The 14,637-nt window shown below is 53.1% G+C and overlaps 6 protein-coding genes across 6 annotated transcripts; 3 read left to right on the top strand and 3 right to left on the bottom strand.

Annotated features, from left to right (window-relative positions):
- Positions 1–660: 660 nt before the first annotated feature.
- N0V96_000953 (uncharacterized protein) lies at positions 661–2,373 on the bottom strand (the record flags this gene model as incomplete). Its single annotated transcript, XM_053198089.1, has 1 exon — positions 661–2,373. The coding sequence occupies one exon, from the start codon at positions 2,371–2,373 to the stop codon at positions 661–663; it is 1,713 nt and encodes a 570-aa protein (XP_053044427.1).
- Positions 2,374–3,219: 846 nt separating this feature from the next.
- On the bottom strand, positions 3,220–3,699 carry N0V96_000952 (uncharacterized protein; the record flags this gene model as incomplete). Its single annotated transcript, XM_065756081.1, has 2 exons — positions 3,220–3,627; positions 3,697–3,699. The coding sequence occupies 2 exons, from the start codon at positions 3,697–3,699 to the stop codon at positions 3,220–3,222; spliced, it is 411 nt and encodes a 136-aa protein (XP_065615321.1).
- Positions 3,700–4,172: 473 nt separating this feature from the next.
- N0V96_000951 (uncharacterized protein) lies at positions 4,173–4,843 on the top strand (the record flags this gene model as incomplete). The annotated part of the gene is made up of 2 exons (XM_053198091.1): positions 4,173–4,593; positions 4,659–4,843. 2 exons carry the CDS (start codon positions 4,173–4,175, stop codon positions 4,841–4,843), a joined length of 606 nt encoding a protein of 201 aa, XP_053044429.1.
- A 1,339-nt stretch (positions 4,844–6,182) lies between these two features.
- Positions 6,183–7,376, top strand: PUT1_1 (proline dehydrogenase; the record flags this gene model as incomplete). The annotated part of the gene is made up of 3 exons (XM_065756080.1): positions 6,183–6,523; positions 6,591–7,262; positions 7,337–7,376. 3 exons carry the CDS (start codon positions 6,183–6,185, stop codon positions 7,374–7,376), a joined length of 1,053 nt encoding a protein of 350 aa, XP_065615320.1.
- Positions 7,377–7,609: 233 nt separating this feature from the next.
- On the bottom strand, positions 7,610–8,332 carry N0V96_000949 (uncharacterized protein; the record flags this gene model as incomplete). The annotated part of the gene is made up of 3 exons (XM_053198093.1): positions 7,610–7,915; positions 7,978–8,100; positions 8,171–8,332. The coding sequence occupies 3 exons, from the start codon at positions 8,330–8,332 to the stop codon at positions 7,610–7,612; spliced, it is 591 nt and encodes a 196-aa protein (XP_053044431.1).
- A 3,308-nt stretch (positions 8,333–11,640) lies between these two features.
- N0V96_000948 (uncharacterized protein) lies at positions 11,641–14,564 on the top strand (the record flags this gene model as incomplete). Its single annotated transcript, XM_065756079.1, has 4 exons — positions 11,641–11,835; positions 11,960–12,676; positions 12,726–13,800; positions 13,858–14,564. The coding sequence occupies 4 exons, from the start codon at positions 11,641–11,643 to the stop codon at positions 14,562–14,564; spliced, it is 2,694 nt and encodes an 897-aa protein (XP_065615319.1).
- Positions 14,565–14,637: the final 73 nt, after the last annotated feature.

Below are 14,637 nucleotides of genomic sequence, written 5' to 3'. Positions count from 1 at the left end.
AGCTGCGTGACCCAGTGTAGCTAGTATCGTTTGGAACGCGTCGACATTACGTCCCCGTACTCTACCCTCGTACTGCAATGGATCGATGCATTGAACTCAGGGGGCGCCGCTGCGCAGGGGCTGCCAGATTGCGCTGCGTGCCTGATCTACTGGGCGATGTCTCACCGCCATGTGGTCGGTCTCGTGCAACTTCTACGGAATTCATGACTACCTGCCTTGCTACAGCTGAAGATGCGCAGTGTTGGCAAGTGACAGAGAACACAGCATGATCTATTTCTCATATCGCAGGCTTGCACGTACGAGCTGAACGCCTCACCAACTACCTCACCGCGGACCTGTCCGGAAGTGGTGCCTTGGGAGATGTATCGTGGAACCTAGAGCCAGGGGCAGCTCGGTCGTTCTCGACTGATGGAAAATATCCACGGCAGCTTGAGGATGAAAGTCTGATGTTCTATCAACGACAGGACCACCCTTATACTTATGAATCATCGCGGCGATGGATGAACACTACCGGATGTTGCCATCGCAACGGAAAGGACTGACATAATCTCACAGCATGCCGAATGGAAATTGCGAGAGGGTGCGAGTAATGCTACAAAATGACATTGATTACTAGAAATGAGACAAGGCTTTTCCTGGCCGGGTATTTGAGCAACATTATTATGATTTGGCCTCCCCGTTTTGAACCATCTTCTTTTCCACTAGGACTGGAGCTGGTGCTGCAACGGAGGCACTGCTTGTCGCTGTCACGACTAGGACGCCGTAAGCAACGAGTGCTACGACCGCAATGAGGTCGATGATGTGGACGAACCACCAAAAATGCTGGGTACCCAAGGCGCAGGTTGCATATTCAAATTGCCAGGTCCACGTGGACTCGTCAAACCAGGCGCTGAGCAGACCTGCGTTGCCGCCAAAGTCGCCCATCATGCTCCTGACTGTGATCTCCCTCAGCCCCGGCGCACCAGCGGCACCGACTGCGCCGCGGCCCTTTGCTGTCGGCCAGGTTTCGACCTCCCATGACCGATCTTGTTGGTCTGGTTTCGTCTGGTTGATGTAGTGGTACGTGTCACAGCCCTCGTGATCGTGGCCGTTCAAGATGACGCCGCGGCGACCTTTGCCGTTGCCGGGCGCCTCCGTGTTACCGCTCATGCCAAAGATGCCCTCGAGGAAGCCCTTGCTCGCGTCAGCCGATAGCAGGTTCTGCTCCTTGACTCCGCCACCGTCATGGTCGCCGTGGAAGTCGAAGAAGGGCGCATCGACGCAAACACCTTCAGGTTTGTACAACGGGATGTGAGTCAGGACAACGGTGAAATGACCGCTGTATTCTACCGCTGCTGAAGTCTCAATGACTGCGTTGATGAAGGCATATGTGTCGTCTTGCAGAGACGTGTCTTTGGCCGGAGTATCTAGATTCATGTCGTTAAGGACAATGACGCGAATTTCTGGAGCAAGGCGATCGGACTCGGGGTTTTGCTCGTCATCCACAATGGTGGCGTTGAGTTCCGGGTCTTGGATGGGTAGCTCGAATCGCAGCTCGTAATTTGCCTTGCCAAAGAGGCGCTCGAATCGGCCAAAGCGGTCCTGGTTGATGTCGCCGGCGTAACCAATGTCGTGATTGCCGGCCACGTTTATGACACGGCGCGGCCACAAAGCAGAGGGCTCACCAGATGGGGAAAGGTAGTCGGTGAGGTCATACTCCATGGCCGGGAACACTGCGGCTTCGTCTGGAACCCTCTCGGCCCCTCGCACCACGCGATCCCAGTACCGACGGCCGCGGCGCCGGAACTCTTCAATGCCAATCCACTGGCTACCCAAGAGATCTCCGAGCACGGTGACATGGGTAGGGCGAGTCCACCAGTGTACCGTTCGGAAGATATGTGCCAGGTAAAAGTCGTTGCCAAAGAGGTCTATCCGCTTGCGAATGGACTCGAGCTCGTCAAAGACGTCCTCCCAGAAGATATCGACAATGTCGTGCAGACAGTGACGAATGCGCTGGCGCAACGAGTGATTCGACCCAAAGGTCACATGGGACCACAGGCTTCTCGCGTGGGGAAAGATTGGACCATCGTGCTTTCGAATGGACGTGTCGCCCTCGAGCTGGGGGTCACCAAGCGCGAGAAGACGGAAAGGCGCGGGGCGAGCTTCGCTTGATCGGAGGGGAATTGGTAGAGGAATGTGTTGTCGCGCAGCTTCGAGGAAAGCAGCAGCACTGCTGTCGGCGACGTGGCTCGGGCTCGTCGATGCGCTGCCAGTTGGAGCGACAGGAAATGCGCATCCAAGGAAGACTGGATAGAGATACAGGTAAAAGGTCGAGATTACCGCCAGCGGCAGCAGAAGGCGGAGGCCATGGCGGAGGAGGGCCACGAGGGACATGTAGACGGCAGCATGAAGCAGAAGTCGATGACTCTGCAGCTGTATTTGGTGCCGGACCTCCTTGTTCTGGATAGAGGAGTGAAGCCAAACGAAAAGAGTAACCGAATCGTATGAATAGTGACAAGTTGAGGTGGGAAGAAAAAAATAAAAACAAGCTCCTCCTGTTTCGTCCAGCTTTCCGTCGCAATTTGCGTTCGGGGGTGACATGGGACGGAACATGTCTGGAAAAGGGGTCCAAATGGATACAGCGACAGCAACCCTGGCCAAGCCCTGTGTCTAGGCCCCCGGGGTGTGGTGGAGACCCCAGCAGCCCCTGTTTCCTGCCTGTGACCTGCTGTGGCCGGGTCCAGGCCACCGACGTCATTTGATCCAGACCCTGTCCCAACGGTGGTTTCTTACCTCGATGCGAAGTGCGATGAATGCATCTTCCTACCAATTGAGGTTCAATTTCACATGTTCTTCTGGATATAACAAAGTCATAAAAAGCCCATAGCTGACGATATAGGTGCCTATGAGTCGGCAATTCTGAAGGCCACGGCTGTTTACCCAATTGTCTTTCCAGTCGTGGCAGCCATCATGGACTGTCTTGGGTGCCCAGGGACTAACAACCTAAAATCAAGCTTGGTTCCGTGCCCAGGATGTTTTGGGCCCTCAATTTGCTAACTTCAAGCGTGTATTAATCAAGATAATATCCTTTATTGCCTGATATTCATCTGTGCAGACAGATGTTGCTGCGTGTCTGTGAAAGGCCACACTTTTCAACTTTGACGCACATGATTCATAATCCTGTGAACCCATCGCCCAACGCCATGCATGCATCGTTTTTAAACCCCCAAGTATCGTCCATCATGCGTCAGACCCCATGCCCTCTTCATCTTCCATCTCATCGTCTAGAGTCGGGATGTCGACCAAGAACTCGGGCTCATCTGTATCAAATGAGAACGCGACAATGCAATTGTCTTTGAAGCCCTTGGCAACTGGCGTATCGCTGTCAGTGACCTTGATATTCTTCCACCCTTGCGTCAAATCGGTGGCATTGACAGGCAAGGCATAAGCCAGTTGTACGTCGCCCTCGGGAATAGCGGTCGCCTCGGGGGAAGTGTGGTTGACTGTGAGACCGTCGGGGAAGCGGTCACGGAGCACCTCGAGAAGCGAAACAGTTACTTCGGAGAATTTTTGTTGGCCATCGACAAACATCAAGATGGTATGGGCACCGTACTTGAAGCGCACCGAGAAGAAGGTCTCGTCGATCTGCTGAACAGGAGTGTTAGCACCAGGAGCTTAGCAAGCTACGCTACATAGACTGGTTAGATATGTTCGTACCATCTTTGCAAAACAGAAATGCCTTGAACCAAGTGCTCTTGTTCTACCTTGGGGGTAATTGAAGGCAGGTTGTCGTGTATTGGAGGCGACGGTGAAATGTCGCAAACCAAGATGTTGGTTGGGGATCGCCGGTGAGTGCAGAATTAAGGCAAGGTAATAATTAACTAGCAGCTGTAAAGTAAGCAGCGGGGGGAGTCGCGACGGAGCTCGGGTGCGCGGGGCACTTTCCCCAATGCGAAATCACATGACTTCGTGTTCTGATGGTGGTAGTGGCCCAAGCTCCTTGAAGCTGACGGATCACGGACTTCTGCGCCTGAGATGAGCGAGCACCTCGACGGTGCATCCCGGTCCCCGTCGCCAAAGTCTTCAATTGCCAACAGCCATAGACTGCCGGCTCGTATAAGATGCCTGACTACGCCAGCAAACACCATAGTACACAATCCGAGACCGATTATCCTCCAAATATCAACCCTACCATGGCCGAACGCCCGCAGATGACGTTGGCCGAAAGCCTCAGATTCGGCCAGAAGCCTTCAGAGGCTCGCCTCTCCATCCCGACACCAGCACGTATCCCGCTCGCGGGACTTATTGGCTTTGGTATCGGAACCACTCTTGGTCTGGCACATGGAGGTCGCATAGCCCAGCTGCGCTTCCGCGCTGAGCACGCACACAAGATGCCAACGACTACGACCGGATGGTATCTCTATCATAAAAGCAAGAACTACCACACCATGTATGGCGGCCTCAAGGAAGGTTTGACCATGGGAGCCAGACTCAGTTTCTGGACCCTCATGGCCTTTGGCTTGGAGAGCACTATCGATCGCTGTCGAGGCCAGAGCGATCTCATCAGCACCGTCTCGGCCAGTTTGACCGTGGCCGGTACTTTCAGTCTGTGGAGTAGGTCAACTCCATCCCATGCAGGCACATAAAATGCGCATACTGATACTTCTTCTTCACTCTAGACCGTTTCTCCCTCCCGACGGCAGCTCGCACAGCAAAATACGGCCTCCTCTTTGGACTCGTATACGGTGGACTGCAAGACGCGGTTGGCCTTGCTCGGGGCCGTCCCATTGGCTATGTCGAATCTCTACGCCGGCGATTTGGGTCTGGCAAGGCATCGAAGGCCGATCAGCCCCAGAGTGGTTAATCTAGGGCTCTCTCCCGAAAGAGAGGGACCTCATTGCAATAAGCCATGGTTCAGGTGCTGTGCACCCACGGATTCTTGGTTGTACCAGGCATCGCCAAGCCTGGGTGAAGCAGAATGCGACAAAGCTGGCGCGTGACCCTCAGCAATGCGAAGGAGCGCCGCCTGTATCAAACGTGGCCCACTTGGCCCTGTGCCGCGCGGAATTGAGACAGTCTGCCGCAGGACAGCCTCTCCGTACCTCACCTCCCGGCCTGGCATCCTACCAGATAGGTGACCGCAGACCCAAAAGTCACAGACACTGGAATGTTCGAGTCGCAGGAAATCCTGGTTGCATCGACACCACCAAATGGAATCCAACTCACCGTCATCACAGGCCAAAACTATTCGCCAATGGAGGCGTTGCAAATTGCACTGCATCATCAACAGGGTCCGTCCGAACGCTCCGCCTCCGCATCCGGCTACGGTCGGCTGTTTCTCCGTGGCACAAGATCTCCACGTGACGGGTCTGTGGGAGGAGATACCGGTGCCGAGCTTGGTTCAACCTGACTAAAGCCATCTTTGGCTATCTGACCGGCCTCGGCGACCAGCAATACATCATCCTCTTGACCATTGACCCCGGCCTACCTGAGATAACGGCACAGCCCATGCGGTAGCCCGGGAAGAATCGTCTGTTGGCTCGGGCGCCATGCAAAGAACGCTAGATAAGGCTATATCATGTGTAAGATCGTCGGTTCCATTATCTTTAATACCCTCCCGCGCTGATATTCCATATCACCGTGTAAATACCTTAGCTATTCATCAATTGAAGGTGCCCTGGATCTAAGCAATCACCACCCTGCCCTCAATTCTCAAGCTTTATTCCCGATCTCGCATTGATTCATTTGCCTCTGAATATTGCTCTTGCTATCCTACGTCTCAGCTTGTACAAAGGGCGTGCTTACCTTGCGGCCCTTGAGCTACGGTCATGTTTGTACCTGCCCAGCAACACAGTAATGCTTTTTGGAGAAGATCATTGCTTGCCGCCTTCCTCTCGTCCGCTTCCCGCGCTCGGATCCAGCAACATGGCAGTTTCCCTTGCACGAGGGCACCGAGTAGATTCATACATTCGTCTGCTAGACGGCCTTTGTCCAATAATCACCTCTTAGACGCAGACACAACACCTACACACGTGGTAGTCGAACCTAAGACGCCCTCATTAGCGATAATATCCTCATCACCGCCACCACCAATGGGCCTGCCAGCACCCCTATCCATCCTTCCTCTGCATGTGATCGTCCGCTCCCTACTGACATCAACAATATCCTCCTCGCCTATCCTTCTTCCCCCCTCGCTATGGCTAATGTCTGTCCTTGCACACACCGCCAGCCCGCTGCTGAACCCAGACAAGAACCCGCTCTTACGCTTCTTCCTAAAGAATACGTTTTACGCACAGTTCTGCGCCGGAGAAACCCCAGCCGAAGTTGGCCGAACCATCAAGGGCCTCAAAGACGTCGGGTTCTCAGGTGTCATACTGGGATACGCAAAGGAGGTTGTCTTGACCGACGCTCAGAAAAAGGAACTCAGTGCATGCAGCGAAGGCAAGATTGCGGAAGAATGTATTCGCAACGAGATTATTCCTTGGGCCAGAGGTACCTTGGAGACAGTACAGTTGGCAGAACCTGGAGACTTTGTTGCCCTAAAGTAGGACCCTTTCCTTTCATTTGTCCGTCTTGCTCCTTCAAACCACGGCTACTAAATGTTTCGATAGATTCACTGGTGCCGGCCGTCAAGCACTACATTCTCTTTCAGAACGTTTACCACCCTCTGCCGCCTTGACCGACGCCATCAACTCCATCTGCTCTCTCGCTATAGAGCGTGGCGTTCGCCTCTTATTCGACGCCGAACAGGCCTCTCTGCAACCTGGTATCGACGACTGGACCATGGAGTACATGCGAAAGTACAATACCGTTCCTGGGCAAGCCCTCGTCCACGGGACGTACCAGGCATACCTCAAGTCAACCGCAAACACTCTCTCAAGACATCTCCGAGTCGCAAGAGAAGAAGGCTTTACATTGGGTGTAAAACTTGTGCGCGGTGCCTACATTGGATCCGACCCGAGACACCTCATCCACGAAACGAAAGCAGGCACGGACACCTGCTACGATGGCATTGCCGAAAGTCTTCTCAAGAAACAATGGGGAAGTGTCTTGCAGGGTGACTTTCAAATGCCCCCAATCAGCTTGGTCATTGCTTCTCACAATGCCGAGTCCGTCAGGCGGGCTCGAGAAATTTGTACCGATGGGGAGGTCAGTACCGACGTAGTCTTTGCACAATTGCAAGGCATGGCGGACGAAGTTAGCTGCGAGCTGGTCTGTCTGACAGGTTCGGACGATATGCGGGGGCAGAAACGAGCGAAGTCCCAGGCCATCGAAGCGTACAAGTATCTCGTGTGGGGGTCGACTGGAGAATGCATGAAGTATCTCTTGAGAAGGGCGCATGAAAATCGTGACGCAGTGCAGCGAACGCGGAGTGGACGCAATGCGATGTTCAATGAATTGGTGAGGAGGGTGAAGAGTAGTATTGGGGTATCCGTCTAAACTGACGCGCTTTTTTGGAATTCGAAATCGCTCGGGCTGCGATGAGTTGGGTCCTACGTGTCAAGTTAGACATGTCTACTTAGCATTGGAGCATAGCAATCATGATTATATGACTTACGACACACCTGATTCAAAGAACAGAGGCGGGTCTCCTGTATGGTAGAGGCATGCGCCGGCGTAGTTTGGCACCTTATGCCGTGCGCAATGCCATTGCACCCAGAACCAGAGTCTCCAGCTGTTCTCTGCGCTCCGCTTCGTCCTTGATAGCGTCGAGCCATGCGAGACCATTTAACTTGTAGTACTTGCGCACCTTGGCCCAATCTGTCGATGTTGAGATGGATTCGTCCGTGAACGGGGTCGGGGAACCCTGGAAGTTGTCCTTGAGATGTTGCTCGACGTCTTGGGCAGAGGGTGGGCCGCTTGGGGAGGTAATCTTGACGACGATCACGTCCTTGGTCGACGGGCTAATACCATAGCGACGGTAGGCTTCTGCGATCTGATGACTAGTTAGTACCTGAAACCCAAGTACCTGAAACTCAATTCCACAAGTCACCATACATTGTTGGCAGAGCTGAGGGATGCGACGAGCTCGGAGTGAACGTTTGGGGTCTTGAGACTGCCGTCAACCTTTGCGGTCACGGCCTTGAAGGCTGCAGCGAGTATGTGTGTTCGGGAGACGGCCTGTTGAAGTTTGCGATTAGTAGTGAATTCCGGCGGCTGCTTCCTAGTGCAGATGAGCTGTGCGACATACCACGGAGGCATCGATCAATGCATACTCAAAGTCTGCGTTGCGGTCGAGGAGCTGTTGGTGCAAAAAGGCGGCGTTCTGAATATCCTTGAAGAAAGCAACGTGAACGACGTGATCGGCAGGCACGTGATCGATGGGTATGGTTTCAATGATGGAGGACGACATGTTAGCTGCGAGATGGAGAGACGCGAAGATGTCAAGAACAAGATGGGAAGACGGATGGGAGCGGAGCTATGGTGTGCCGGGTTTGGGGAGCTGAAGTGTGGTCTGGACGAAAAAGTATCGCGGGGTAAAACTTGGGAGGACTGAATTTCAGAGGTGCTGCCGTCCAAGGTAAGGTACCTTGGGTAGTGTGTTGAAGTTTGTTATCGAGCGCACGATAAACTTGGAGGGGCACGGCAATGGCGGGGTTCCCTGCCATGACACGACGGGACCACGTCAGAATTACAGACAGCGTGTTAGCTGGGCCCCACCTGCCTTACCCATAACTGCGGTGTTTGCTGCAATTCAGGGCATTTCATTCTCACCTCACTGTACTACCTACACGATGCAAGGCCTTAGGTTCCTCCTTATCCGATCACTCACTCACTTACTTACTCACTCATGCAATGACTTATTCATTCATTCCTAAATCCTCATTAAGACAATCAGTCAGTGAGTTGTTACTGAAGTCACTCAAGACTGACCAAGTATGTTTTTCATTCCTCTGTCAAATTGCATCTCCCTTCCCCACTCCGGCCCTCAGCTAGTGTAGGTACTTGTTTCCTCTTAGCTTGCCTTACACGTGCAAGAGACTAATACAATCTCACTCGGGGCTAAGAACCTTATTGAAGCCCTACTACCTCTTGCTCTATGGATATTAAGTTGTGACTTATTGTCTGTTGAATATTCGATCCGGTAAAAATCCCCGCGTCCTAGCAGCCTTACAAATCAGAGTTTCCGCCATAATACGTCACCCGAGATATAGCATTTGCGCTATCTTTATTTTCAGACTTTGCTTGATGTTTATTTCGCTGCGAGACTTGGACCTTAGATTGTCAACTTACTCAGTAGCTACCCTCGTTTTCGTTACTCTGTTCAGAGCCCAGGCACAAGTGCACATATGGGCACCGGCATTCCTCAGTTGCTAGTGTGCCTTGGAGACCGGAAGGCGCTCCGAACAGTTGTATCAGTTCAAGATCCAATCAGGGCCAAACGCTTGACACGAATCTCAGGTATCGATACAAGGTGAACAATGTTGAATCCGACTCATTTCACGTTGGTGAGCCGCGCGAGAGGTTCAAACACGTTCTGGATCAAGCACTTTTGGCATTTGACGAAGCAGAAATGTGTCACTACTCTGTAAACAATAATCTCATCCTCAACCCAACTTGTCGTCCATGGACGTCTTTGCAACGAACCTGACAATCGGCCCAACTCTTCGGACGCATCGACCTCTGGCAGAGGCCTCATCATCACCAGCAGCCCTGCTGTGACGCGGCAGCCATGGGCTAGGTCAAGCCGTGTTTCCGATGTTGATTGGGTTGCTCGTCTCCGCGATTCAGCCTCCAATGAGGGGTCAATGATGGCGATGTGTACGCGCCATGAATAACGGTGACTAGATATCTAAGCTTAGGCGAAAATGTCATACACACAGACATCTGGCAGTACGAGGTAGGGTAGGTAGTCAGAGCTGTCGCCGAAGAGGAATGATTAGGCTTGGCACTTCGGCCCTGGACTGCGTGCGCATGCTTTCGTGAAGAGATGTTGACTACGATTCCATATTCACGGGCTGACTTGCCGTAGGATGTCTCGCTAACTAAGGCGTCTCATGTCGTATACCTAGCAAAAGGTTGTCTGAATCCGGGACGGTCTTGGTAGACAATCATATCCCCCAGACATCGGTACCCGCGTGCCTTTCCCCCTTGCTAGGCCTCGATGACTTCCTCGGCGGCGTTGCCGCGTACCGTAGTCTACAAACGGGGAAAGACTTGCCGTAAGCTGAGCACGGTTGAGTGGCACTTGGGCCGGTACGTTCGCGGCAAGGACACAAAGGAGGCTCGTGGGCTCGCCTTGAAGTACCCGATCACGACGGGCTACTTTAGTGAGACATAGCCAGGGCACCATGGGGGAGGAACAAAAAGATAGGCAGACGGATTCATGAACACATGGGTCTCTCGGCGTTGAAGTAGGGTCGGTTGCAAGCGTGTCAAGCTGGTGGTAGGACAACAACGGACAGGCTGAGTCTGGCCGGATACCTAGTTTTGAGGGCTAGATTTTGGAATGTAATACATTTGCAGTCATTTTAGTATTAGTCTACGGCCTTGGCCCTGGCACTAGAACCTTGGAACACTGGAATCTTTCGTTCCCGTCCATTGTCAGCCGACGCCCCTATGCGCCACCTCATCGCTCATCGAAACTCACCGACTCGGTTTCCTTTGGACCCAATCTTGAACCCAACCGAATTCGAATTCGTACGCTTGGCTTTGCATGCTGAGAGATGCGCATCCTCCTTCCTGATCTGTCTGTTTCAATCGCTAGAAATTCCTGGAGGCTTTGTGTTGAAAGTCGAGTAGTCCAGCATCTCTTTCTTATCCCACATCTCACCACAAACCATGCCACTCTTTCTTACTCCTCCTTCCTGACAGAAAACGATTGCCTGGTATGTAGATCATTGGGTTGCAAGCCCTTGAAACTTGACCTGAGAAGAGTTGCGTGTTTCTGTTGAAGTTTACGAGGAATCGGCACTATCACTCGTCCAATCTTACTTAGTCTCACTTCAGCCAGTGTCTAGACACCACACCTCTCACTCAACTCAGGCCTCCCAAGTCTACTGGAACGCGTTATCAGCCAGCCTGATTGGGGGTTTACCTTAGGTCTCATCAGTAGACTTAAAGCATTGCTTCTAGACCAGCCCCGCGTGTTAAGCGTCAAGCTAATTAAGTGTCAAGCGTTCTTGGAGTTGGCACGTACAGTTCTTAGTGTACGGATCAAGTGCGTCTCAGGTTCTCAGTGAGTAAAGTAAAGCTCAGTGGGACGAGGCAAGGTTCCTTACAGGTTCAGTTACGGGTAGTTTGGCCTGGAACCCGCCCGCCTTGCCGCACTCCCGCATCCCGACAGGTTGGGACATCCTCCCAGGGCCACTGGCGTGCGTTTGCGTTTGCGATCAGCTCCCGCGCTCCCCCGCCCAGTTTCTCGACTGTGTCCAGTACCGTCCCTTAGGTACCCTACCTTACCTTATGGGTCTGCCCCCTGGCACTGGATGCTTTTCCCTGGCTCTCCTTCCGGCATCTCAGCAGTGCACAGCTCTCCTAAAAACGCGGCAACCTCCATCACCCACGGCAATCCCCGTCGCGACTTTCTTCCCGTCCCGCGCGTCGCCAGGAACACTTTATTCTTCGCTACACAATTCTGCGCCAATCTCGAATTACAATTCCATACCGAGAGAGGAGGAAGAAGAAGGAGAAGAAGAAGAGGGAGAGAAAACGTAGACCATGCCGGGTCGCCCACCCAAGCGACCGGCAGAAGCTGGCGGTGCAGCTACTCCATCTGACGATGTCGCATCCACGCCTGCGCCCAAGGTGAAGCTTCCGAGACTCGACAAGGGCGGCCAGGAGGACTTCTCCTCCGTTGTCAAGAATCGCCTATCGTCTTACACAAGAACCGGCCAGGCCTGCGACAGATGCAAGGTGCGTCTTGGCTGTTATCCTTGAGTTCGTACTGAGCTCTTCACGATACTCCATCGCCCTATTATCACATTCCTGCCCTCATCTTTTGCCTCTCCATACTAACCCTCGTGACAATAAATCTTAGGTCAGAAAGATTCGATGCGATGCCCTCCCTGAAGGATGCTCCCACTGCATTAGCCAGAATCTCGATTGCTTCGTTACTGATCGCGTCACCGGCCGAACCGAAAGAAGAGGCTACCTTCAGGAGCTCGAAAGGGAAAAGACGGACATGATGAACCACATCCGCGAACTCGAAAAGCTGCTTGAGAATAACGGCACCGAAGTCAAACCCTACCAATGGTCTCCATACGCCATGAACTACCCGACTCCTGGCGCAACCTATGACCACATGGGCAATGCCGTAGACGACCCCAACGAGAAGGATGCCTGGACCAAGGTTGGCTCCGTCTGGGTCAAGAACTACAACTACAAACCTGCCGGTGGTCGCTCATTCCCTCGATCGACGCTCGAGTCACGTCCCGTTCATAATCATCTGGGCGTCGGCTCGGACAGCGCGCCTCTTAGCTCAATCAAGGGCACCCAGCTTTCCATTCTAGGGACGACAATCGATGTCACCTCTTTCGACGCCCCCGACATTGACGAGCCGATACCAGACGCCAAGGATGCGCAGCCCCTGTACAACAAGTCTCTACAATCATTCCTCCAGTCCAGCATGAATGTGAATCCTACAGTCAATATCGAGCTTCCTTCAAGGAGCGATGCCTTCACGTACTCTGAATGGTACTTCCTCATGATTTGGCCTTTTCTGCCAGTCCTGCATAAGCCTAGCTTTATGAACATTGTAAGTTGGCCAGTTCCTGCATAAGTTTGTCAGCTCTAACCATCTACAGCTCACTCGTATGTACGACGAACCTGGCTTCGAAGCAAGTGTGCCTGACCAGGTCATGGTGCACATGGTCTTTGCGACCATTTACTTCCAATACGGCGTGCGAAACTGGGAGCAGCAGGAAACACGGTCTCAACTCAACGAGTTGTCCAATAAGCATTATCACTATGCTCTGAGCAAGATGTTTGACTTGGCATCCTCGCAATCAGTGGCAGCGGTTCAGGCCATGGCGATGATCTGCGCTCACAGTCGTAGCTTCCCCAAGCCAGGATGCGGATCCATGGTCACCAACTTTGCCTTCCACCGCGCTATCGACCTCAATATGCACCGCGCTATGAAGGGACCGGGGGAAACGACAAATCTCGAGAACGAGATTCGTAAGCGTACTTGGTGGACCATCCTTCTCGTCTATGTCACTCTGAACGGGCGCCTTGGGCGGCCTATGCCTATAACGGTTGAAGAGTACGACGTCGAGTTTCCTGAGCCGATCGCCGATGAGGCCCTAACACCAGACGGCGTCGATCCGTCGGCAACCACGCCTTGTACATATCATGTTGGGCTGGCAGGCTTCAAGATCTTGCCGTTGTTCATGGAGATGTACTCCAACATCTACAGTGTCAAGCGCGACCCTAAGAACTACGTTGATGTTGTCAACTCTCTAGAAGAGCAGCTTCGTCTCTGGAAGGAAAACCTCCCCGAATCGCTCCAAATCAACCCAGGGCAGACTGAACATGAAGGCCGTATGTATGCCTTGTACATACAGATGTACGCCCTTGAGCTTCGGCTGTGTCTACGCCATCCATCCGTGGCCATGACCACCGATCGCAAGTTCCTCCTCGAAAATGCCCGCATATGCGAGGAGACTGCTGCGCATATGCTCAATGCTGTCAAGAGCCTCGTGAAGCTGAAGTCTCTCGATACTACGTGGTATCAAATGGCAGTTTACGGTGCCGCCATTTTCACCACATTGGTTGCCCATTGGGAACGGAGGTTCGAGGCAACGCCTAATCAGATTGCAACCCTTCGAGAGGAGATGAAGGATTGGATGGAGATCATCAATGCGACTGTCTCGCTACTCGGTGAGTCCTATCCCGAATTCGTCGAGGTGAACTTTGAGACTAACCGCTTCTATCTAGGAACCGGAGCACGTATCAGTAACGAAATCAGTGTCATCATTGAAAGGACAATCAGCTGGATTGAACACGACCAAAAACAAAAAGACTCGTCGTCACTTCCGCCAGCGATCAAAACCGAACCATCGACAGCAGAAGCGTCACCATTTCAGCTTACGTCCCAGCCTCAAGCAGTGCAGGCCCTCGCTGCAAGTGCCGACGAAGCCGCTACGAAAGCATTCTACTCGGACGCGGAGAATCAGAATGGGACAACTCCGTACCCTTCGCTAGCTTACACTGAGCAGCCACCAAGTGCCAACACCATGGCATCGACAAGCAATTTCGAGGTAAACAACGGATACTCGTATACGCCTGCGGCGACGCAGCCCACAAACGGGGATGACAACACTGCTGAGACGAATCCACTGATTGCGTTCGCATCTCAGGCCACTCAGCACGTTGCAGACCCTGCAGGCTCTGCGGCTGCGGCGGAGCTACTCTGGAGACAGTCGGCATCACAAGGAAATACCTGGCATGACTGGACAGCGGCAATGGCGGACAGCCAAGATAGATACAGCGCTAATGCCCTGTTGACCCTGGGCGGCGCGTCTAGGGATCCCACTGCTGTGACTGAAGCGGCGACAGCGGCCGACATGGCTTCTGTAACAGCTCCTGTCGGTCAATGGCCGCTCATCATCTTCGACGGTGCGGGAGCTCCTGGAGGACAGTAGACAGAAGTTCTGTTCCGATGTCCATTTTTACACTGGCAAGCGTGTTTTCGTACATTTCTCGTATTCATATATT

This window comes from Colletotrichum fioriniae (genome assembly GCF_027942845.1).
Source record: "Colletotrichum fioriniae strain IMI 355084 chromosome Unknown scaffold_1, whole genome shotgun sequence".
In the NCBI taxonomy this organism is placed as follows: Eukaryota; Fungi; Ascomycota; class Sordariomycetes; order Glomerellales; family Glomerellaceae; genus Colletotrichum; species Colletotrichum fioriniae.
Note: the sequence above shows the minus strand (reverse complement) of the source record. Positions and strands in the feature narration are given on the sequence as shown.